Here is a 26,204-nt window from a genome sequence, read left to right on the forward strand (position 1 = left end):
CTACAGCCAGAAAGGAGAGTACAGGACCAATCCAGAAGACATCAATCCCAGCAACCCCACTGATGATGATGTGAGCAGTGGCTCATCTAGTGAACGGAGCACTTCAGGAGGTTACAGCATCTTCCACACCTACCTTCCAACCACAAACCCAGCTGAAGACAAATCCCATCCTTGGGCTTCTGACAACACAGATAACACGCCAGCTATCAGTAAGGAGACTGAATCACTGTGTTTTGCCTTAGTCATTCTTCTGCAGACCATCTCTGACCTTTTCAAGTGAATTGTGCTCAAATGTTCATTTTTCTTCCTGTCTTTAGATAAAGATACCATCACTGGGGTAGGTGGGTTACTTGGCTAGAGTGTTCTGTGTGAATTTGATGGCAATTGCCTGCATTTTTCCCCCCAATGAATAACTTCATGTATCTTACCTTGTGACAAGAAGTATCGTGTTGTAAGTTTCTAGAAGAGCTTCCCTTTTTTCTCTTGGGTGTATGGTAGCAATCCAAGTTTGATACAAAAGTTCTTTCTGTTTTTCACATTTACTCCTTATTCTTACCTATCCACAGATAAGATGCTTCTCATAAAGTTGGGGTCACAAAGTATACATGCCATTCCATCAGCTACATTTTTCACTTATTTTTTAAATGTTTTTGTCTAATTTATACTCACTACTAATTGTATAATATTCTGTGGTACTTATAAGCCATGATTTGCTAAACAATTCTTCTGGTTTGGGTTTAAGTAAGCATATCTGGAAGCCTTATTGGGTCATATGAAATCAGCTTACATGTTCTGTCTTCCAGCCTGTTGGGGAAAGCTCTTAATACTCCTTTGGATTTTGTGGGTTATTCATGCCTTGGAACTACTAGAGGGGAGCTATGTAAACATCACGTTGGATTCTGTGCGCTTCGGTTTCCTTGACAAGTGTTTACATCTCCCCTTTGTCTCCTTCTCTCTCCTCTTGTCTTTTCCCCCTATGGCTTATCTTAAAACAGATTTCCAGATTGGCCTAGTTCCTTTTGTGGAGGATTATTCAAATGCAAACAGGCGCCTGGATCTTGAGCTGCTTTCTTAGTATGGTCTGGATTTTCTTTTTTCCTGGCTGTGGCTCCCGAGAGGCAGAGGGTGAGCTCTCTGAATCGTGTGTCAGAAATGGACTGGTGTTTGAGGCCTGGTAAAGGGAGCCTTTCCTATCTCTTCTATCACCCAGGAGCCTGGAAGATGTTACGAGCACTAGGAGTTAAGTGTGCTTGCTCAAAAGAATTCTAATTTTTGTGACAGCTTTCTGAGGGTATGCTGTAAAAGCTGGTTTATTGTTGTTGGTTTTGTTTTGTTTTGCATTCATTCCTCCCTTTTTGTTACATTCATTCCTTGCTGATCCCCTGAGATATTTAAAAAAGAAGATCTTTTCAAGCTGCCCACACTTTCTAGGATTCTTAACTCTCTGGACCCAGCACCAACTCATTGGTTCTGTGAGGGCCAGTACTTTAGAGAGAAGCTTCCGCAAAGCCATGAGGAAATTCTGTAAGCTACTTGTTGCTTCTTGGACTTCCTGCTTTTTGAAAAACGCCACATTTGAATGTGCTTATTATTCAATAACTTAGCTCACTGTCCTGTAGAAACCCATTTATGACTGACCCTCTATTGGGTCAGCATACGAGGAGGGTGCACATCTTTCTTCCCAGAAGCTGGATTCGAACTGCCAGAGAGGCATGTCTGTTGGGTTAGCTGAGCAACACCTGACTGGCTGTGCCAGCTATGCTGTCAAAGCTTCCTTGTGCGTTATTAGGGTACAGAATTTTATCAGATGTTGACAAACACCGTCATTAGTGTTCTCACCATAAAGTAGAGCAGATATACTCTTGAAAGGGCGCTCTGGTGGCTTAGTGAGCTGCACTGCCAACCCGCAGGAGCATGGTTCAAATCCACTAGCTGCTCCATGGGAGAGAGATGGGCAATCTCCATCCAGGCAATTAAGTGCCTCTGAAAATTCGCTGGAGGGTCTGCGATGGGTCAGTTGTCAGTTCCAACTTGACATTACATAACAGCAACAATTCTTAAAATATTACGTCTCACCAAAGGACACAGTTTTGACAAAATCCTGTGTGTGGGGTTAGATTAATTCAGTATTCAAATAGCCAAGACAAAAAACATAAACCAAACCAAAGTCATTGCAGCCGAGTCAGTTTTGCCTCATAGCCATCCTCCATCAAGTTTCTGCGGCTGTATATTTCTAAAGGAAGAGGCTGTCCACCATCTTTCTCCCTCAGAGTAGCTAGTGGGTTCAAACTACCAACCTTTATGTTAGCAGCCTCTACCTGATGGGGAGAAGCAAAGGCTCTGATGGCCGAGTAGGAGCTTTTGCTACTTTCCCCTTTCACATAACTCTTCTCAGGAAGGAGCCATAATAACTACATGAATGTTGTTGCTGTTATTACGTTCCGTCGTGTTGGAACCAACTCATAGCTGACCCTAAGTGGGTTTTCAGAGGCTATCAATCACATGGGAATAGATTTCCCATTTTTCTCCTATGGAGCAGCTGATGAATTTGAACCAAGCACCTTAAGGTTGGTAATGCAATGTGCCTTACCCCTAAGCCACATTAGTATCAGAGCTCCTTAATAATAGCTAATAGTTTATGTAAAATAATATTTCCATGTGTTTTAGAAAAAGGCAACTAATCTATCATATCAATAATTATAGCCTACCTTTTAAGGATTGTGCCTTTCCTGCCTGAGTTAGTCCCCAGATATCTTTCGAGGATCTGCTATGTACCAGCTCTATCTTAAGATGTTAAGGAATTCAATGAAAAAAAAAAAGATTCAAAAAGTAATGTTGAAGAGGAGTAAGATGCTCATTTATTAAACAGTGTCTGTGCCAAACATTGCTCTAATTACTGGAGATTGTAGTTACTGGACAATACAGAGAAAGACCTCCCCTCATGGAGCCTATCGGCCGGCTCCTAAATCAAGGAAAGGGATTTAGTTCCGTGACACTTGAAAAGAAGATGGTTCAGGATTTGAGTTGAGAAAAGAACTGTGCTTTTCTGCATCTACAACCCTTTGCTAAATTTTCATAGTTAATTATGTAGGAAAAAGTTGATGTTGGCATTAAGGAGCAGGCCACAGTCAACCTGAGAGTCTTTGACATTTAACGAGGTTCAGTAAGGGAGCTTCAAACAGATCAGTCCATGACAAGAAGTATATCAAAGAAAACAGCCAGGTGGAGAGTTAGAAGGACAATATGGTGTAATACGAGGAGTTAGTACTGATAAGTTCCTCAGGAAACCTTATTTTCTAAGCCTTCTGACTTTGGAGCTGAAGGTTGGAACTTAGTATGAGGGAGTGACTGTAGAGACTCCCTAATGCACAAGGGAAAGCAGAGGTCAAGAGGAAGGCTGGCTGAGATCTTAGAAGCTTGGCAGCCTCATTCCTTCCTTAAGGATCCTTGCTGGGTGGCAGCAGGGAAAATCAATAAAGAACAACCTTACGGGTTGATTTAAACTTCCAGTGGCCTTGTTATTAAGTGTTCTCCTTGGAAAAGTCATCCTAAAGAGGCTGGTGAGCAGCCCCTTTCCTAGTGGTGATCTGCAACTTTTTAGAATCTAGTAATCGAAACTAATTCAGGAAGCTGGCTCCTCCCTTGGAATGCTCAATTTTCTTGTCTTCTGGATGCAAAAGGAAGAATTTTTAAAAAAACAAAAAAAACAACAAACTACAACAACAAAAAACTCTCAATCTGACAGAACCTACTTGAGTAAGGAAAAACGAAAAATCTCTGCTGCCTGAGCAATAGCTTTTTACACTTTTCCTTCTCAACTCTTTTCAGGAAGAAACCAATATAGCCTGTTTCTATATTGGGTTTCTTTTCTGTTGGTCTCATCCTGGTATACAATAGGATGAAGGTGATAGAAACTTTACATCTTTAGTAAAGTTGCTGATCTGAGAAAGGGGTGTCCGTGGGTTTTCCAGGGGATACGTGGCTTGATTTTTGGGGACATCATTGGTACAATTGGCTTTCTCTCCATTATGAGCAAATACATTCTTTATTGCACGAAGCTTATTATGCAAGTTGTTGATGCTCAGCATGTATTATAGAGTCAACCTAGAGTGGAAAACTTGGGGCTCATGGGGTCTCTGGAGTTTCACTGATAGATCCAAGAATTACCACATACTATGTGCAAAATTTTGAGAGTGTAGAGGTAGAAGTGTATCAATGTTGTGAGAGGAGAAACCACTTGTATTGAGCTTTTAAAGAGATAGAGGACTTAACATTATTTTTTTAAAATCAGTGTTAGGACAATTCTTGCCATTATGTTTCTTCTATCAAAAAACATTCTTGAGTCAAGTTCACCTTGAGGAGGAGAGGAGAGATTATAAAGTGCAAAATGTACTGATTATTCTTTCTGTGATTTGATTAGGGAGTCTAGAATTTCTCTGACTTTTAAGTTTTCTCTCTCTCCGGACAGCACATATTGAATTAGGATGAAGAGTGGTAGAGGGACACTCAAGACAATTTTATCTACATTTTACACTGAATACACACACACACATACTGAAAACAAAGTTTTTAGAAATCCTTGCTCATATAGAAAGCTTGATTTAAGGTTGAGTGGCATGGGTGGAATATTGTCATACCTGTTGTTATCACAAATTACCAGATACAATGATGGACAGACTGTAAAAATATAGGCAAGCAGCTCCAATGATGCTCTAAGGCTAAATGAATGAAAGAAACTTTATGAAATGCCACATCAAAGACCTTTAGTTAATTGTGAAGTCATCAAATTAAGTAGATAAAAAAAAATCTCTTCTATCACAGGGTGAGGTTGCTATTTTTATTTTGCTCAGAGCCAGTGTTCAGGGAATTCAGTTTGGCAAAAATTTGTAACATTGAATTGATATCCATAAAGCATTTTAATTTTTGGTGTTGCCCTGAGAAACAATGTGAACAGTGTGTGTGTGTGTTTATAGAAGGAACTGAGGGTAATGCTGAAGGATGCCACTAAATTATATTTTCATGATTGATCCAGTTCCCTCAACTGTCCATTCACACAACCATGCAGCAACTCAGAAACAAAACAGTTGGCTATGGTCCTGGTTTGGCAATTCACAACCTGAGACTCAGGACGTCTCAGCAACAGCAACAACAGGTAAATGCTTACAACTTTGGCTTAGCAGTTGTCTTAAATGGCAGGTCATTCCATGTGAAGGAAGCGAGCACCTAGTATCATGCCAGAGTTGTCCACTGATGCTTCTTCACCATCCTTAGAACAGTCTGGAATTACCTCATTTGTCAGAGAAGCCTGTGTCTGGGAATATGAAAGGACATTCCTAACTATCCTGTCATATTTCGTTTTGGCAATATGAACATAGAATCAGAATAATTTTTTTCTTTAGTGTCTCTGACTATGAGATTTATTTAAAACATGCCCTCTAGAACGAAGTCTACTAGAAAATGCATATTTCTACTTTTTAGTCTATTTCATAGACAGAGTTAATAATCTAGGTAGACAATGTAAACTATGGATGCCTAACACCATAATTGGCAGGTACAGATGACCTGATGTTCAATATTAGCATCTAAACCTTAAACTAGCTTCCTGGATAGTTATTTTAGCTTTAAATCACTGCAAAGGATTTTGTCTTGGAAAGTTTTGAAGGGAGAAAATTAAGTCTATAACAAAGGAAAATTACAGCATAATGTCACTCCCTGACTTTTGTTGGTGATTATATTTCACAATTATTAGACATTCTGTCTGCAAGAAGGAGAGCAGTTAACCATGATCCATCACATTTTCTTACGAAACATTGAATGAAAGAAATCTTTCAAGAGGTTTTTGTTTGTTTGTTTGTTTGTTGGTTTAAATTTCTTTCTAGAAGTAATTCTGTGAAGAAAATAATGCTTATGTTATGGTTGCAATATTGATTAAGATAATCCTGGGGAAAGAGAAAGGGAGAAGGAGAGGCAGAATGGTGTAAAGTACAGATTGTGATGCTGTATGTTTAAATGTTTACATTGATTGTTTCTGTGGAACAAATGGTATGGAGGGGGGAAAAAAACAACAAACCTTAGCAGTGTTTCATCTTGGGGTGTTTCTGGGATTTCTTAGAGAAAAGTCTATCTTGCCTTAATAAGTCGAACTTGCTTTTGTGTTTGGGTATTAATAATGGTTGCAGCAACTTGTTTTCAGGGTTTGGTCTACTGTTACCTGATAATCTTCTGATGCACATCATGGCAGCAAAAATGACAGTCTTTAGAAATTTCCAAATACTATTTCATGCCCAATTCTCTAACTTTTGATCTTATTAATGGGATCTTATATTACTTCATCTCTTCCTTTCCTGGTTGATTACCCTGTTCCTAAAAATTGAATTAAAAATGTCCTGTTCTGCTTCACAAAGATATGGTGCTGATGTGAATGACCATGGATAAAGTTGGCAGTAGATTTGGACTTTAAATTGAGAAAAGTGGGCAACCATCTTTTCAAAGTCTTTTGCTGCCTTCCTTTCTTCCTCTGTTTGGGCTTCCTGGAATTATGTGTCTGGAGTTTCTGGTGGAAATATCATATCCTAACCTATAGGAGAATGATATTAGTTGATCACTAGAAATTGTGCCAAGGGAGTAGGATTCTGGAAAGGTAGGTTTTAGAATCATAGAATCTCAGATTTGAAGGTTTTTGGTTTTGTTTTGTTTTTTTTTTTTAATGCTCTAGTTCAATCAGATTTTCTGATTATTTAATGCAACTTCAATTCTAAGTAATTATCCAGTCTCCACTTAGTGTGAACATAATATACTTTATGGAAAGGCTTACCATTGAGTAGTTTCTATTATTACTTTTAAAATCCATATCCCTGAAATTCTCCCCTCTGAGTGTTAGGCTGACTTACAAAAAAAAAAAAAAGTAATTTTCCTTTTTATATTACAACCTTTAAAAAAATCTAAATATAACACTCATGCCCTCCTTAAGAATATCCTGCTGTTAATTAACCTTATGTCTTCTGACAAATCAGATGATCTGTCCAACACAATTTTTCATGTTTAAAATAAAGAGTATAAGCCAGATGATATTTAAGATATTTTAATTTCTGACATTCTATGAACTGGCGGAATATGGCCACTGGGGAGGAAATGGTACTTCTTTGCTTTTTCTCTTCCTAATATCTCTATCAGGGATAGGTAATACTCTTGGGCAGTTAGAGTGTAAGGAGATATATATATATATATATATATATATAGATATATATAGATATATATATTGCTTTTCCTTGGGAACTGGTAATTGACCTTTCAACAATCAATTCAATCATGGTTACAACAGCTTTGACCAGCACTATTGATTCAACACCTGAAACAACAGTCAAGAGTCAAGAAGCCAAGGACTGGTTTTCATGGTGGTTTCAACCATCACATTCTGAGAGTCATCTCCAAACAACAACAAAAATGACTGGTAGTAAGTTATGAATATCTTATTGTATATGATTTCTTGACAATCTTCAATAATTATTAACCTCTGTGGAAGACCAAGTCTAACGACCAGTCTGGTCTCTAGTTTCTGTGATGATCTTAGGACTTGAGCTCTGATAGTATGTGGTTTGTTTTGTAGTACTAATAATCAATTTCACCTTTCTATTTTATAGATATAGATATAGTATCACTTAGGAGGAAGCTAGTATAAAGACTGTGAAAAAGAGACAGATCTTTCTTTTTTCTTTTCCCCCCTTTTTCTTGTTGTGTACCAACAAATCAAATCCAACTGGCACAGAAGGCGATTGCTTCTCCTTCTTCAATGGAGCATCTGGTGGATTCGAACTGCACACCTTTGGGATTACAGTGCAGCTTCTTGCCAGTAGGCTACCAGAGCTCCTTGAGACAGATCTTTCTTGATGATAGAACATAAGTTTAACTCTGAAAGGTTGTTCATATATCTTCTAAAGCAATCTAAGTCATAAAAAATTTTAGGTTTTTTATTAGAAAACAAAATAACAGGTAATTTTAATAAAATGCAGAAATGTATCAATGGAATTATTGGAGTAGACACTCATTAAATGCCAAAAAGACACCCTTACTTCCATTCAGAATTTAGGGAACCTCTTTTCAGTAGACTTCTTTTTATTATTCTTCTCAATAATAAACACATGTGAAATCATGGAGGGAATTTTCATTGGCTTTTTATTTTCTTTTTTTTTTTTTGGTAGAATTATGGCCATATTTATTATTTTAGCTTTTTTAAAGAGAATGTTCAATTGTAAAGACCTTTAAAAATTCCTATGTTAGCTCTGGAGAATAGGGCATCGGATTCTGGGTCTTCAAGCCAACTGTCGTTTTCCATCTTATAAACATGGACAATTCATGATACCTTCTATGCCTGGTTTTCCTCCTTTCTCAAATGGGTTGTTTGACATCAAGCTCAGCCACTAACACAAGTCACCACAACAGGTATGGACTCAAATACCATGTCAGCAGGCTGGGAGCCAAATGAAGAGAATGAAGAGGAAAGAGACAAGCCTCCCACCTATTCTGGATCAGGAATTGATGATGATGAAGATTTTTTCTCCAGCACCAGTAAGAATAATCAATTACAGTCAAACAATCTGTGCAAGGTTTACTGATTCATCTGGGTACTAAGCAATAGGTATCTATATTAGGAACTAGTTAATTCATAAAACAAGTGTGGTTCAATATTTTGATAAAGTCACAGAGGATGAAATAGAATTCTTTGGATTGATGCCAAAATGTATTTGGAGAAGAAACGGGGGGAAAAATAATTTCTAATACCACTTATTCTTCCTATTTGTTTACCTATGTGGTATGCTGCTATAGATTCTCTTTTTAACTACTACAGCAAATATTTAATAATTGATCTTTGTAGTGAATGATATATTAAAGCATCACAACAAATATTCATTGTGCATCTACTGAACTAGATTCTGAGGGCACACAGATGAAAACGGTCAGAGTCTTTGCTCCCAAGCAGCTTCTAGTTTATTGGAATAATAGATTTGGATAATGTGATTAAGAGAGTGTAAATTAAAAAGTATAGATAACCCTAAATGGAAGGCATAGAAGGCTCTAGAATCATACAGTTTGGAAACAAGAAGTGTCCAAGTTACTCAAAATCCAATTGAATTTAAAGGGACAAAGGAAGCTTTTAAGAGCTAAGTTGCACATCACTGTAAGAAAACACTGACCTTTAACAAAACAGTACCAAATATTAAGAGAAACAGTGTTGACACCACTATATTAGAATTGTGACAATTATTCTACTTTTTTTTAGTCAAAAGGGACAGAAGTTGAGCTAGAAAATATTCTTTTTCAAAAAAATTTTTTTTATTATTAATTTTAATGAAAGTTTACAGAGACTTTGGATTTCCATTCATTCATTGTTGCACTTTTCTCCCTGCCCACCCCTCCCCCCAGTTCACTCTCCTCTTTGAAAAGTAAAAGAAAAATAGGAAAAGCTTGCTCTTCATATGCTGTTCATATGTGGGTTGCCTACGCATACATATACTAGTTTAAGACATAATAGAGATGGGAATCCTGAACTTGGCTTTATCATGGCTCTGCCTTTCCTTAGAGACGGTGAGCCTTGGATGCTACACCATGGACCAGGATGCTAGTTATGCTAATGAAATCAGAGTTCCTAGAACATCCATAAATGGATAACTCCTGTGGTTGGCAGAAACTCCAAAACCTCAGCTTAGATCTTGAAATAATTTGGGTATATGGCACTGAGACAGCAAATATTCAAAATTAACTGGTTGTTTTGTGTCTTGGCCTTTAAGTGGCATATCTCTCAGTCTAGACTGCCACTGAGAGATTAGTCTTTGGGAAAAGGAAAACCTACAGAAAGCAAAGCAAATGACCAAGCACGCTGGATCCTTACTGTCTCTCGGTTTGGTGACTTCAGCTGTGTCCTCACCTTCAAGGAGAGACTATGAGTAAAGATACCGTCTAAGTAACTAAGAAGCTAAACTCTCATGGGCGGCAACTCAAACTCCAGGGAAAATGTTATAGGGTTTGGATTGTTACAGTTTGGTGGTTTGGTTTTGTTTTTTTTAAAAAAAGTCTCTGTAGCTAGTTTTCCAATTCCAGCTCATTCTTCTGCTTGGGACCTAGGCACACAATTCAGCAGGAAGTGTTTTTTTACATACTTCTTCTAGAAGGATGTAGTAGCTGACAGCTTTTCATGCTGATTGAAAATATGGTTCATTGTTCTAAGCAGAATTTTCTTCATTTGTGAAATGGAATTAGTAGTATTACTATCAAATAAAAAATAATTTTGTATTATTTGGGTACCAAAGTAAAGTTTGAGAAAATTGGTGTATGCTTTTGCTAATGATCTTTCCCCTGAAGCTGTTGGTTTTGGTTTTGCTGCTCTTTCTTCCTGGTGTGTATCTTCTTTCAGCTCTCATGTTGTGGGTGATGGTATCAGGGCCCTGGCAGATGGTTTGGTTTTGTTTATGGTGTGCTGCTGTGGCAGTGGTTAGTTTACCATACATTTGTTCAATGGAACACCTATGTCTTATTTTCTTTCATTGCCCATGATGCTTTCTCACAATATGTTTTGTATTTGCTGAGCATACCATGGTATTTGATAAATATTTGTAGGTATAAATCTTAATCATATGAGGGTTCCAGGAGATATGCCTTCCTGTAGGATGACCCTGATTGCTTTGGGTGGTTATTTCTCCCTACAGCAGAAATAGTCACAAAACAGAGAGACAAGCAAGGAATAACTTTCCAATACCCACCTCTTCAGTTCTGAGGAAGCATGAGGATCTGCTTGTAGCCCACTTCCCAGTGAGGCAAACCCCTTGGGCTTTCAAGGACAGAGGGTCACTACAGACTGCATGGATGCATTGGCTATCGTTGGTGGAGGGCTGGTGCTGGAAAAGCTGTTCTTCCTCATGCTGCAGCTTCTTTGGCTGACTTCTCTGGAAGATCTCATGTTCTGAACACAAAGGTATTCTGTGACAGAATGCAAAGGACACTGAGATGCTTAACAATGTGGCTGGAAAAAGCTGAAGATCCTCTCTTCTTTTCGCTCCATTTTCACTCAACCATCTATACTGCCTGATATAGATGAGTCCTTCTATAGACTAAAGAAGGGGGAAATTGTGCAGATCAAGTGGTGGAGGATCAAGAAATATGTTTTTCTAATTGCTTCAATCATCATCACAGTTTCAACCACACAAGCTATTCACTCCACAAGAAAGAACGAGGATCAGAAGGAATGGATCCTAGACCATGCACACCCAGAAGTACAACTTCAGACTACTACAGCGATGATTGGTACGGATTATATTATTAAAGTTGGGTGTGTCTTTTGTTTGGTGTGTTTTTGTTGGGTTTTGTTGGGGGTTTTTTTCCTCAAAGCTGTGACGCAGCAAATTCAGTTATCAGGACATAGTGGGAAGTGTAGTTTATAACTTATTACAAATTCTTCATGGATTACAAGGAATAATTCCATTCCACTTAGGAGACATTTGTCAGTCATAGGCACAAGTATTTCTTCTTGTTTCGTTATAAAATCGGTATGTTGAAATTATTTAAGGTACTACTCTTGATAGAGTGCTTCGAGTAGAATGACAATGATTGGTCAAATCCATGTCTATTACTGGGTTTTTCATGGGATACATTAGTGAATTCCCTGGAAATTATTGAGGATACTATTTAAGCATAGAACTGCTCAATGGCATAATGGAAGAATAGAAACATTGGATGTTGGGCACTAAAAAGTCACGGTGTATGTAACCATCATTGCAACAGATGTGGACAGAAATGACACCAGCACTCATGAAGAAAGCTGGACTCGGGAACCCCAGCCTCCTGCCATTCACCCCGAGCATCGTCACAATGAGGAAACCCAGCGTTCTACCAGCACAAGTAAGAAGGATGGCAGTCAGGAGTTCTCATTTAAGCAAGTGAGGCGTGTCATTACAAAGACTTTATGTACACTTGGCTAGTCCATCTCCACACAGTAATTTCTTTTATTCTAGAATCTGAAAACATTTCCAAGAGTACAGTTTTCCTTTTAGAAATGTTTTTAGAATTTGTCAGGAAGAAGATGTTAATTTGTCAAGTTATCCAAAAGGCTAAATTGTTTAAAAAAGTATATCCGGGATACGATCTTTGTGTGAAAGATTCCTTGTGGTTTCATTTTGATGATTTGTGTGTGTTTATGGAAATGTATGATGAACACTGTGTTCTTTTGGTGTTTAGTGCAGGATCTGCCGGATGAAACATTCTCTGAAGATTTCATTTTCTCCAAAGATCTTCTATGTGATCTTTTTCATGTGTGGTCCTCACTAACTTGTCTGAAGACATTCTATATACTCTTTAGAGAAAAGTATGTGGCTCAGATGGTCTGTATTTTCATTTTTACAGATGCTCTTTTCTGTCTTTAAACATTGGCTAACTTGTAGAAGGCTTTGATGCCTTGTTATGTCTATGTATATGTGTAGATCTCAGCTTTTCTAAACAATCTCAAATCGCACCACTGGACTGTGAAGATTATAAACAAGCAACCCTGTTGCCATTGAATCTGTTCTGACTCAATGAGTTCATAGGGAAGAGTAGAACTTCCTCCTAGGATTTCCAAGGCTATAATATTTTGGTTAGCAGCTCAACCTACCATGGACTATGATACCAGAACTCCAAAATTGTAATCTTTATGGAAAAAGATTGTTATATCTTTCTCCTATGGATTGGCCTGCAGGTTTCAACTGTTGACCTTTTGGTTAGCAGCCAAGTTCTTTCTTAACCTCTGTTCCACCAAGGCTTCTTGACAGGATAAAAAAGATAGGATAGGAAATATGTACTCTCCTTTCACATAGTTATAGATGTCAGGCTTATCTGGAACAAAAGAAGCTTTGCTTTGAGCTAACAACTTGTAGTAGCTCTTGTGGTATAGTGTGTAAGGAATAGCTCTGCCAATCCATAGCTTGTTGTTGTTTTATACCATCAAGTCAGAACCAACTCATAGCTGACCCTCCAGTGGGTTTTCAGAGGCAGTAAGTCATGTGGAAGAAGATTGTCCATACTTCTCCCAGAAAGCAGCTGGTGTATTCGAACTATGTTTCTTTGGATTGGAAATCCATCCCATCAGCTACTCCATGGAAGAATTATGGGCAATCTCTTGTCATGCAATTTATAGATGTGAGTGAGTTCAGACTTAATGGTAATGGGTTGAGCTTTATTAAGTTGAAAGGGAAAGCTAAAGAAGTTTGAAATTTTTATAGTACAACTCTTGCACTCTTCTAAAGCTTTCTGAAAATTGGTAGTGTGAAATATCAGAACACTATTGAGTCCTTTAAAAGCCATTATGTTTATAAGATAGTGATAAGAATATATAGAGTTGTATGTACATATATATTTTTTTTAAATTCTAGTAACATAGCAGTCTATATTGAGGTCATTTTTTCTCTTTGTACTTAAAAATCTGTTGGATTTTTTTTTCTTTAAGTTTCAATATTCATCAAGAGGTAGTGATTTATTCAGTGGGAAGTAAAACTTCTCTGAATAGCCAGTTAATCCTAGAAATGTTTTGGTCAATGCAAGAATAAAATAAGGACAGTAAATCATATTTCTAAAATGTCTTTTCTATTATCATGTCACTTGAAAAGTTTTCCAAGATATTGAGATGTAAATAGCTTTACAAACGACAAAGCACACCTTGGCTTGACAACTTAATGGGTTCTCGTTTTCTTGAAGTAGAAATTTGTTGTAGATGAACATCTCAGTGGCTTTGTGATGTTTCCTGAAGACACCTTGATGAAATTTTAGTCTTTTCAAAACTGAAGGCATTGACAGTTAACAAGGAATGGAAAAAATCTTAAGCCTTACATAACATACTATTATTATATGTAATATGCACTAACATAATTTTTATTCCACTGGGTTAATTTTATAAGTAAGTTTAGCAATTTTATATGCCACATAGACATACACATGTAAGGCATCAATGGATTGGCATCCGGTTACCCCAGCGTCTTTCATACTGGTGTATTTTCAGTGTGTGTGATTACGAGTTACATGGCCACCGTTTGAGAAGGAGCCATAATAAATTGATTTTTCATAATTTTATCCAAAATCACTAGAATGAAATAGTAACTCTTTTAACAAAAGATAGAGAATCTTGCTGTTCTTGGGTGTCCCTGAGGTTTTGCCGTGTGGGTGTTGTGTGTGTGTGTGTGTGTTTTCTGACTTCCAGTGACAGTATAAAAAAACAAAGCAAAATACTGGCCAGTCCTACATGAGTCTCACATCCAGTTCTATATTTGAGTCCATGGTTGAATTTACTGTGTCAATTCCTCTTCTTGGAGGTCTTCCTCTTTTTTCCTATCTCTCCATTTTAACAAGCATAATGTCCTTCTTGTGGGATTAGTCCCTCTTGATAATAACATGTTCAAAATAGGTGAGATGAAGTCTAGGTCTTCTTGCTTTTAAGGAGCATTCTAGCTGAACTTTTTTCCAGGACAGAATTGCCCATTCTCCCACAATTCATGATATGTTTATTTCCTTTTGACAATACTTTTGTCAGCATTCAAAGATATCAATTTTTCTTCAGTCTCTCATATTCATTGTCTACGCCTCCGATGCCCGTGAGACCACTGAGAATAACATATGAGACTATAGAATATAATGAAATAAGAATAATACTAAGGTTACGTAGACTATGATTTAGTCCTAGCTTTCCCTCAATCTGGCTATATGATCTTGGATTAAAAAAAAAGTTTCTGTGAATCCCAGGTTTTTCATCTGAAGAATTAAAAGATGGAATCATTTGATTTATAACACCCACTATAGGTTATTGGTAGCATCTCTCATTTCTGCCTTTGCGGTGTTCCTTCTCCTACTCATCTATGTGTCCTCAGAAAGACGTAACAATTGTTGATGAAAACATTTGGCAATAATGGCTCACAACTGACATTCTCCTCACAGCCCAGGCAACTCCTAGTAAGTCAACTGAAGAAACAACCACCAAGAAAGATCAGTGGTTTTGGAATGGATCACCACAGGAGCATCCCCAAATACCAAAAGAAGACTCTTATTCTACAACAGGAACAACTGGTAATAGTTAATTAGCAAATCTTAGCGAGCGCTTCCTTTTGAGTTAACTATTGGGCATTAGGGACATTGAACAAAAGGCTAGCCCTTAAAGAATTGAGACAGATAGTAAGATCCTTTAGTAAATCATGACACAGTCAGTACAACCCAATCCAAAATGCTCATTAAAAAATCAGCAGAGCAGAAATGGGTACAAGCATATTAAGGAAACAACAAGAATATATAACTTGATATACACTTCGAGACAACAGAAATATAACTTGAGCATATCACTTTCAAATCTAGTTTGGGGTGTCCCTCTGTGTCCCTATAGCACAAACCTTAATTTTGTGAAATGTTCTTTTTTATTTTGTAAAGGAATTGACAACATAGTTCTATGACGTACTAGGTTGTTGAGAAAGTATTTAATCAGGATCCTAGTGTGGAGACAGACAATGTGAGATAAATGACACCTGTCTGTTGTTATTTAGACCTTGGTTCATGTTTCTATTTGGTGATTTCTCCTTGAGTACACAATGCTTCCCGCCCCCCCCCCCCTTGGACTTACAAAAAAAAATAAATAAAATCTTCTTGATTCTTGGACTCTGGGGGCTCTGGAAGTCTTGCCATCATCTCTAAGTGATGCCAGATAGCTTAACTCTGCAAGCTCCTTTGCATGATTCTTTTGTCTACATGATATTCAAATGGCAATGTATCATGCCTCACAACATAAGATGAGTTCCACTTTCTCACTTGGTGTCAGTAAGAGGCATTCTTGGGGTTCCATTTGTAGTATAGAATGTAACGCATAATGTCCTTCCAATGCATGGCAACTTTTGAATGCATTTCAGGCAGAGCAATGGATTCGGTGATTGGCTATTTCATGTGATTATTTCCATCGGGCTACTCTTGTGATTTTTTCCTACTTGTATCTCTCTATTGGCACAGAATCAAGGGAAGATATGTACTACATATTTATACATATCTCTTATACTATCAATCCCATTACCCTTCTGGTAATGCTTCTAATGGATTCCATTCATGCTTTTACCATGAATGACTTTTGCTTTCATGTTTATCAGATGAAAGCTGTTGTGTGATTCCTTCTCTATATCACCCCTCATCTTAGGTGTACTTTTCTGGGCTATAGCTGTCTTCGATGTGCTCTTAGCTTCCTCTTTTATGGGACTGCACAGTCTGGCATGGGTGATGAACTACTTCTTCATCTTCTTGATGCCAATCACTCATCTTCTGTCCACTGCTGAAGTTAATGATTTTGTATTCCTTGGGTCACATACTGATTAGTAAGAAAATGAGCACAAACCGATGTAAATATACTTGAACAGTTTGTGTTTACCTCCTTGTACAGGGAAGATAGTTTGATTGTCTTGTCTAGACGTTAAAAGCAAACGGAAAAAAAAAATAAATTAAAAAAAAAAATATATATAAAAATGCCCAAACAGCCCAATTTCTCTCAGGCCAAATGTCAATTAACATTTTGACAATTGCTTGACCTGCATGGTCACAACAGCCTCAGCCCATGACAGCCACACCCCTCAAATGATGACAACACAGAGCCATGAGGACAGTAGTTCCCAGATGGACCTCTTCGACCCAGTCTCACATCCCATGGGACGAGATCATCAGACTGGAGGAACAACGGGTAATAACCACTGAGCTTTTTCCTAACTATGTTTCTGAACTCTATCAAATGACTGTTTTCCTGGAAATATTCCATTATTTTTGACTAGTCTACTTTCTTAGTGGGAATGATACATATACTCATCAAATTCTTCTGAGCTGAGAGTGAAGAATTTGGCAGGAGAGTTAAGGAATTAGTCACAGGATGATGAGAGCAACAGTCATTTCCTGTGATCCTGTGAGGAAGGGGCCTTGCCAAGAATATTTGCCATTTACTTCTTAAGTGCATCATTTTATATGGAGCTAAGTGATGGATATTCAGTGACTATTTCCTTTGTAGACCCAAAGATGTAAGTTGTTAATAGGAAAATTTGAAAGGTATTAAATTAATGGCTAATTATTCCACACAGATAACTGACTATAAGACTGAGAAAACCTTTTTTGTTTGCTCCTATTACATTTCTAGATAATTCACCAAGGAAAGTGTTTAAGATTTCAACCACACTTGGCCCTCAGGAAATATTTATAAATTTAATAGGTAGCAATTTTTATATAAGCTAGACTAGCTATTTTTTTAAATGTCAGCAATGAAAAGACAAGAAAGGGAAAGAGACTAGTGATAGTACTGTATAAGTTAAAGGCTGTGATTTTATTTGAACCATTTTTACATTTTAAAAGAATCTTGCCTCGTTTTAACTGATTGTACCTTTTTTGAGAGAATCTTCAAGAGTCAACTGTGAGTGGTGTGCCTCTTTTCTCAGTATTTAAATAAATTGAAGATTCTTGAACAAGTCCTCACTATACCTGTTAACCAAATTACTCACTTTTAGAAATATGGCAAAGTATCCTCTTTACAGAAAACTAGCATCCTAAAAAAGGATGATGGACCAAGAGAACTAAGAAATGGATGTGAGATTTCAGTCATAACTTTGAGGATCCTATCTGAATCTAAATTTCCGTAGGGTATGCAGGACACAAAACTTAACTGAAATGTGTTCTAAGAGCTGAATGACTATATCTCTTGGTATTGTATGTGCACAAAATTATCTCCAAAAATGAATCCAAGAGTTTGATTAGTTATATTTCATCATAACATCTAAAGATGCTTTGCCCAAATACAAGTTATCCAATACTCCTTAAACTTCAATGGGTACTAAATATCTGCTAATATAAAAAGCACTATGGAGACAGAAGCATATTAATGATATGCTCTTAGGCAACTTAATACGTAGTTGGGGAAAAGAATGTATAAAACATGAAAATGATGAGACAGTAAATAGTAGGTGTCAGATACCTGTCAGATACCCATTGCCAGCAGTAAGCATAAATGGAATGCAGATACACTTCCCAGAGTATCAGGGAAAGGCGAATTTGATGTGGTTTTTAAAAATGGCAGGGTCAAATGGGAGATCTCTGAATGGGCAGAGAAGGAATGGGGAAATTTTTTTTCCTCTTCTTGTGGGGAGAGTCATACAGGAAGGAATACCAAGAAATTAATGTGTCAGGAATGAGTATATGCATTTGGCACACTTTATTTGGTTGTACAAAATAAGGAACGTTTGAGTACCTGGCTCAGGACTAAAATGCTGAATGACTAGCATGTCACATGCAATGCCAGTACAGATGCTCTACACACTGCAGCTGGAGCCTCTGATAATATCCAGCAAGAGAAACTAAGCTAATCAAAGAACTTCTAGATCAGTATTATGTCTCCATATCAATAAACAGAGATAGATTCCATTAGGTTGATGAGCCTGTCAAGAACCATATGCTTCCCTTCAACCATGAAATGGTTTTGGCATCTCCTAAAATATCCCATTTATTAAAGGGAAGATGAACAAGAATTTATACTTTCAACAGGCAGAAATTTTTCAGGAAGAAAATTCAATTGGGACTTTATTTGGGCTCACTGGCCCATATTCTTTTTTTTTTTTTTTTTTAAATCTGGAGGAATAAAGGAAACTACATTTTTTTGCTAGTCAATGACTTGCCTTCACTTTTATTTTTGCATGTAAAGAATGCAATGCAGATGAATGTCCACTGTTCAGTGCTTCCCTCTGGAGTCACTTGGGACCGACTAAATGTCTCCAGAGGCAGAAGTATGAGTAGGTGTTGACTGAATTGGCAAGTCAGCAATATTGACGGTGTTTACAGATTGTTTGGCCTCAACTTCACTTAGGACCTACTATTTCAGCAGAATAGGTCTGTGATAGAAAAACAGAATTTCTAAATAGGACAGTGTAACTTCTGCACAATTCACTATTGTGCATGTCACATCCCGGAGGCATCTCTCGCTGTGTTGAGATGTTAAAATGGTTCAGTGGCACTCACTGCTGCTTCTGCTTCTTGCCCATATGCCCTTCCAGTGGCCATCACCTGGGTGGTATTGGAGGATGTTTTCTGTGCTTTTATTTTCATGTGCACTTTGTGAAGAGAAAAAGGACAGAACAAAGGCAGAGCCTTGTAAATACGTTCCTTTGACAGGCAAAAGAGATGGGAGAAAATGGCATCTAAGCCAGTGTACTTTGCATTTTCTTTATGTGTCATATTACATGTGCTTATACGTAACCCTTCCAAGATAGGAAAAAAGAAAAAGAATATATATCTCACTCCCTTAATGAAAGGCACATACTTTTTACAAAGCTAATTGGGAGACATCATAATCTATCCTAATTCTGGAAACTTGAAACAACAGGTATTATCTTTCTTCTTCTCCGTGCTTGAATCTAGAGAAGATATGAAGCACCTTCGGGTAGCGGTTTAGGAAATCAAGCAATAACGCTGATTTAATTCCTTCAGATATGGACTCCAGCCATAGCACAACACTTCAGCCTACTGCAGATCCAAACAGAGGTTTGGAAGAAGAGTGGGACAGGACAGGACCTCGTTCAATGACAACTCGTAAGGATGATGACACTCAGCCACTTTACTGGCTTGTACTCTTGTTCTGTTCTTGGATTGGCCAACCTGTCAGAGCTTGGTGGTGGAATGGTGTGCTTAGTTCTATACTGATCAGCTCAACCTAATGTGTAAATCTGTCTTCATTATCTATTTTTCCTTGGTGATGGTTCTTTAAGGGTGTTTTTTTCTCTTCATTCTTGGTGCCTTCCAGATTCACTGGCTTTATACTTTAAAATGTTGTGGAACTCTATTTAATTTTATTTTCCTTCTCTCCATAGCCATGTCAGTGAAGTACAAGGCCATTGTTAGGACAGTTCATTCTCCATGTTTTAACTGAGCATTTCCTATGATTTCTGTCTGTCTTCTGATCAAGGCAGAAGAGAGGAAGGGTTGCTTAAAATGTCTGTGAAAATACCTTTAAAGGCCAGTTGTTCATAAAGAGGAGAGAAATTATATCAACCCACAGGGCGGGACAAAGCATGTTGTTGACAGCTCACAGAGGCAGGAGCGCCCCTGGAACAAAAAGGAACATTTGCAAAGATTTTTCTATCACTAAACATCTGGTAGGAATCAATGTTGGACTTCTAGTAGCCTTCATTCACTCTTCACACAGGGATATCCAGCAATCAGTCATTCATCATTTTTTGGCAGAACATGAAAGCAATCCAGAATTAAGAGAGCCGTCTGCCTTATCTTACTACTAGCTACATATAATGGGCAGAAGTCTTTCATATGAACCCTATTAGGCAAAATAAAAAAACAAACCGTCAGCACGTGTTGATTGCCAACAATGTAAATAGCACAGGGTTAAGCATCAAAGGAGATGCAAATATGTCTAGAAAGGGCTTCTGCCATTGGAAGGCTGTTCTATTTAATGTCACTGTTGACATTATCCTTATATTGGGTTTGGTGACTCTCTCTCTCTCTCTCTCCTGGTTATAATAGTTATTTGGTGGTGAACACGGCTTGTGGGTACACTTTATGAGGTGCTTCCACCTGTAACTCAAAGGTCAAGACCTATCTTAGAAGAACACAAAAGAAATTAATTGAAAACAAATTGCTTTAGATATGGCAGTGGCGCAGCCTCAAATTGATATATGTCCCTGAGGGCTCTGTCTTTGCCCAGGCAAGCGTTTCGTGGTGCAGTGATGAGAATGCCATCCAGAGATGAGATAATAAACAACCGAATACAGTAAAATGGCAACTTCAGTTTCATGCTCTTTGGAGAACAATTGCAGAATTGCATGTTTAAATTGAATCTGACTTACTTGAGCCCTCTATATGAACTCTCTTCTTTCTTGTGGTCATAGATATACCACTTGTTGTTATGAAATTCATGTTTAATACAATCTCATATCTTATCCCAAGTATTCTTGACTGTTAATAGGAACACTGCCATTCAAGGGTTTCCTTTCACGTGTGTTTATATTCTCTGGTTTTCTGAGTGACTGGCAGCCATATAATTGGATGAGGATGACTCTGATTTCAACTTGGCATTTCACTTTAGCTGATCGTTCTGACCAACAAAGAGATTCATCGCTCATAGTCAACCAGGAGCAAAACAATTCTCTTGTACATTTGTATAAATAAGTCAAAGAGAGGATGCTGTGTATAAAATATGTTCTTTTTTGCACTTAATTTGTCTTCGATATTTCCATAGTTAGATCTTGCTTGTGGGTAGCTGACAGAGAAATTGTATCACGGTTCCAAATTAACATTGGATTCATCCTTCATTGAAACAGAGCTGAGTCACTCTCAGAGCTTCTCTACCGAACACGAAGGCTTGGAAGAGGAAAAAGACCGTCCAACAACTGCTCCCACATCCAGCAGTAAGAATTATAAAGCCCAGTTGATTTCAACTCTTTACAAAGAAAATCAATCTCTTCTGGGTGCTTTTACAGTGTCTGTGGTGGAGGTGCATCAACTGACTAGTGTCATCCTGTCACTTTTGATTAGGAGGTGCGTCTAGTGGTGGTTCTGATTTCTCTGCTTTGTAGATCTCTTAGTAGTCATTGTGCCTTAGGTGCAAACTTGATATCTTAATCATTATATAGGTCAAGTTTCTTAATGTCTTGGTTTAAAAATAATGAATCACTTACATTGATGTATAATTACCTTAAAAGTCGGTTTCATATCGTTCGCTATACTCCTTGCTTTCACAGTATTATTATTTGTCCTCAGAACTATAAATCCATGGTGCTGATGACAAAGAAGCAGTACCCTTCTAAATAAGGGGGGGAAAATCCCTAAATTTGTAACCCAAGGTCTTTGAAATCTTGCATTTGCCATTGAGATTATATGCAAAATCGTTTTACCTTCAAATCCAATTGTGTGTTTCCTCAACATCATCATCAATGGTGGATCCAATTAAGAGAAGGCTCGTGGTTATCTAGTGCCTGGTTGAGCATCAAGGTCACAGTGGAAATGACACCAACAATGTCTCTTCTTGCTATTAGCATCACAGAAGTCTCTTCTGCTGAGTGCTGCACCTCAGTGTCTCTTCTTGGTTCATGTGTAATGAGCTGAAAGGAAAGGCTTTTGCAGCAATTGCATGTACTGGAGACAACTCACAGGGGCACTAGCTTTACAATTGTCGGTTTACCATTGATTCCACCTCCAAGCAGATAGGACTGATGGCAGAGGTGGTGGAAGAAGAAGTGAAAATCTTCCTGAAGACTCAACAACAACAGCAGAAGGTTATACCCCTCGTTTCTCAGACACAAAGGAAAACACGACCCTCATCCCAGGCACTTCTGGTATGACTGAGTCCCAAGGACTGACTGAAGTTTCTGTTGTTGGAGATTCCAGCTCTGATGTAGAGTATATATTTCCAGGTAATTTGCACATTTGTTCTCTGTTTTGCTTTTTCTACAGGGAGAATTACCACCTGCTTCCAAATCACAGGGAACATTTTCTATCTTGGCTGTGATTACACTAGTTCATGATGTGGCAATGACTTTCACCACTGATTGTCAACACTACATGTAACCTTGGATTGAGCTATGTCAGATAAAACAATGTTCTTATTTACCAGTGTAATTTCATCTCTTTCTGTGACTTGATTGTTATGAAAGAATTTCTTAGCTCTATCTATATCCAGATCTTACTACATATAAACTGGAACCATAAGAAAGAGGCATTTTTGTGGACCAAAATACTTAATATTGGCGATTTCAGCTAATACATATTGCCTATTCAGTAAGATTTTACTCATCTGTGTGAATCATTTTTATATTCTAATAGCCTTCCTCTAAATTAGTACCTTTTGTGTTGGTGGTGTAAAAACACAGATAACAAAACATTTGCTGAAATGATTATCTTTGCTTTTGGTGACGGGATGGTGGATAAACTTACCTAGTTGTAATGCACGGTGTTGAAAGTATGTGGCACTTACTACTAATTAATTTGTACCATATTTCTTGTTGTAATGGCAAAGAGATGACCAAAGAATTTGCTTTGACATGTAAGCTGATTTTCTCTTTAACAATAACTCTACTGCTGCTTTTCTTTGTTTCTCAATTTCCGTTGTGAAATTAAAACTGAAGAAAATAGAACTGGAAAAATACTCACTATGGTTGGGAAAATAAAAATGGATTCTCCTCTCCGACTGCTAGTTCTTCAAGTGTTTCTAAGTACCTAATCACTAAGGTATATTAAAGATTGGGGACTTTAAATATTATTTTCCTTATTAGGAACTTTTTAAATTCTGTTGTTGTTGCTATGTGCTATGGAGTTGCTTACTCCTTTCACTAAAATGCTTGTCTGTCATATATTGTTTAGCATCCAAATTTTTAGTCTAAAAAAAATATCCAATATGAATCCAATATAGAAAGCAGAACAGGCAAGATGTTCTGAGTGATGTGGAGAGAGAAAACCCAGGATGTTACCTGGTTGACCTCATTCATCTGAGGCCTTAAGGAAAAATTGTTTTTAAAAATCCAAAATCTCTGTAAATGTTCATTAAAATTAATAAATTTTTTTAAAAAGTGCTTATTCAGGAAATATTGGCATTAATAAAGTCTCTTACACTGATGAGGTATTTATTCAGTATGGTTTTCTTCCATATTAAAAATTCCAAGTAGCAGTTTTAGTATTTTTTGGGAGAAATGAATTCTATTTTCTCTTGGCAAAAATAGCACTTGCTGGTGCAGCCTAATGAAATGAAATTTTAAACAATTTTACTAGTTACAATGTCCTAGAAGGTGTATGTAGTTAATTGTTAATAAATAAAGTATGCATGGTTTTGTCTATATCCCTTCCCCCCCAATCTTTATGTTCAATGTTAGGAAATAGAGCATTTGGAATTGTGGTGGCAATGGTGGTGGCGGTGGTGGTAGTGGTGGTGGTGGCAGAGGTGTTCGTGGTCGTGGTCGTGGTGGTGGTGGTGCTGCTGGGGATTGAGATATTGGTGCTGACATTTCAGCAAATGATGTTTTCAGTTATTTTCACTGTGATACAAGGAACAAAGAAATCTGTCTTTTCAATGCAATTGCCTGAAAAATTATGAGACAATTTCCTCTATCTTCTCTAATCAAGGAAATAGTAGAGATCATGTTACTACCGTTCTTATGTCGAATGATGGCTGTTTTATGACACCATTGTTCTGTGATCTCATTTGAAGGTTAATAGAATTTTGGATAATGTGTATGGGCAGGGGAAGGATTGAGAGAATGGAAGGAGTTGTGTCTACTGAATCAAAGATTTGATCAATGGTTTGACATTTTAGCAAGTTATGGGCTTATCTCAATCTAAATGTTTAGGTAATGTGTGCCTGAGAAGATGGAGTTACATTAATTATGAATATAAGATAATTTGAATTTTGAAAAATAGTCAATATTTAAAACTTATTCTAATGCCTTTACAAAGTAAGTACGCATTGTTCACATGTTAACTTCCATCTCCTGATCCCTATTTCCAATCTTTCTCTGAATATGTAGTTGACTTTTCGAGTCTTACATAGTTTAATACAAAGATACCTCCCTGCAAACCCAAATCTTTTTTCTACTTCTTGCTTCAGTGAAATCTTTTAAAACGTCTCATACCCTCAGCCACAATCCCAGTGCTCACACTTTTCATGTTACGAAGTGTATCATCTCAACTGCAAATACATCGTGACCTGTAAAGACATCACAATATTGTTGTTGGGCTGTTCACTGTAGTCCTTGGATGACTGAAAAGCCCGCACTTCCTATTGTCTAGCTGCCCCAGATGCTTTGCTTTTAAGTCAGTTACCACTCAAGGATTCTTTGCCATACCTTTTTTATTCCCTTTTAAAGACTGGATTTTGTGATGGAAAGTATGACAATTCCAACAGGAGGCAATGCAGATGGCAGTGTAAGTGGAAACACATGACATTGAACCTTCTCTGGTGGCTCATTACAGGTCACAGAAATGACGATGAGACTGGTGGAAAATCCCATACGACTCATGGATCTGAATCGGCTGGTGAGTTTTAACTGATTTCCCCATTTGTTTTTTTAATAATCACTGAGCTTACTGACTATTAATGAAGTTACACATTTGTACCTCTAGAAGAATGATTCTCATTTTTGAATAATGCATCAGATCATCAGGACTAGTTCCAGGTGCCATTGAGTTGACTCTAGCTAATGGCAACACCATGTGTGTAAGATTAGCATTGTCTTTTATAGGGCTTTTTATGGCTAATTTTTCAGAATTCAGTCACAAGGCCTTTCTTCCATGATGCCTCTGTGGGGGCCTAATGTTTTTTTATGAGTCAAGTGTGTCAACTATTTTGCACCACCCAAGGATTCCCATAGAATTACCAGAAAGGCTTGTTAAAAATGGTATGACTGAGTCCTACCCTTGTGTCTTTTAACTCAGTAGGTCCTGAATTCATCTGAGCATTTGTAATTCTAGTTGCCAATACTGGTGATGAGCCAGGGACTACACTTTGTGAACTATTCTGGAGGGGGGAAAAAGTCTTCCATCTGAAAGGATTAGGAGCAATTTAAACAAGGTCTCAATTTACAATTAACAATACACACAGCACAGCAATTCTAGAAATTGTGTTTATGGAGTAATAACAGCCGGAGCAGAATCGCTTCTCCACATATTAACTGGGTCGAATATTTAGAGTCTGAGACTCAATCTCCTAACCAATAAGATTTGGCTCCTGTGATTGCTACAGGTCATTATTTAAAAATAAAATTATGGAACTTATGTAAAACATTATCATAATTTCTGACCATGGTAATAATAGCTAGTATTTATTGAGAGCTCTGGTGGCCTAGTGGTAAGAAGCTGTGCTGCAATCCAAAAGGCTCACACTTCCAATCCACCAGCTGCTCAGAGGGAGAAGGATGGACAATCTCCTCCTGTGAGACTTACTGTTTCTGGAAACCTGCTGGAGGGTCAACTATGAGTCGGCTGTAATTCAACAGCACACAACAATAACAACGTATCATGCACCAGTGTATTCAATACTAAAATTGCACTATATGAAAAACATGTATTAGATTCAACCATTTGAAAAGAAAATTTCTGAAAGTCAAGGAAAAGAAAGTATCAACAGTTACCTATGCTCATCTAATATCAGTTCATGTAAACACCCTAAAACCTGTTATCCCCATGTTGCAGATGGGGAAACT

General features: G+C 37.6%; 1 protein-coding gene across 2 annotated transcripts in view; it reads left to right on the forward strand.

Moving 5' to 3' along the window:
- Positions 1 to 26,204, forward strand: part of CD44 (CD44 molecule (Indian blood group)) — a 103,160-nt gene that overhangs the window by 61,706 nt on the left and 15,250 nt on the right. The window contains exons 6-15 of one of the 2 annotated variants that reach the window (XM_006883753.1): positions 1 to 209; positions 8,440 to 8,565; positions 11,185 to 11,295; positions 11,773 to 11,889; positions 14,947 to 15,075; positions 16,583 to 16,714; positions 19,492 to 19,593; positions 21,336 to 21,422; positions 22,218 to 22,427; positions 24,976 to 25,038. The exon at positions 1 to 209 is cut by the window's left edge and continues 2 nt beyond it. In XM_006883753.1, the coding sequence (XP_006883815.1) occupies positions 1 to 209; positions 8,440 to 8,565; positions 11,185 to 11,295; positions 11,773 to 11,889; positions 14,947 to 15,075; positions 16,583 to 16,714; positions 19,492 to 19,593; positions 21,336 to 21,422; positions 22,218 to 22,427; positions 24,976 to 25,038 (1,286 nt within the window). Of the gene's footprint in view, positions 210 to 8,439; positions 8,566 to 11,184; positions 11,296 to 11,772; positions 11,890 to 14,946; positions 15,076 to 16,582; positions 16,715 to 16,873; positions 16,878 to 19,491; positions 19,594 to 21,335; positions 21,423 to 22,217; positions 22,428 to 24,653; positions 24,670 to 24,975; positions 25,039 to 26,204 lie in introns of both variants that reach the window. The other variant, XM_006883754.1, reaches the window with a different exon arrangement.

This window comes from Elephantulus edwardii, unplaced genomic scaffold, assembly GCF_000299155.1.
Source record: "Elephantulus edwardii isolate Elephantulus edwardi_28Jun2011 unplaced genomic scaffold, EleEdw1.0 scaffold00029, whole genome shotgun sequence".
NCBI classification, from domain to species: Eukaryota; Metazoa; Chordata; class Mammalia; order Macroscelidea; family Macroscelididae; genus Elephantulus; species Elephantulus edwardii.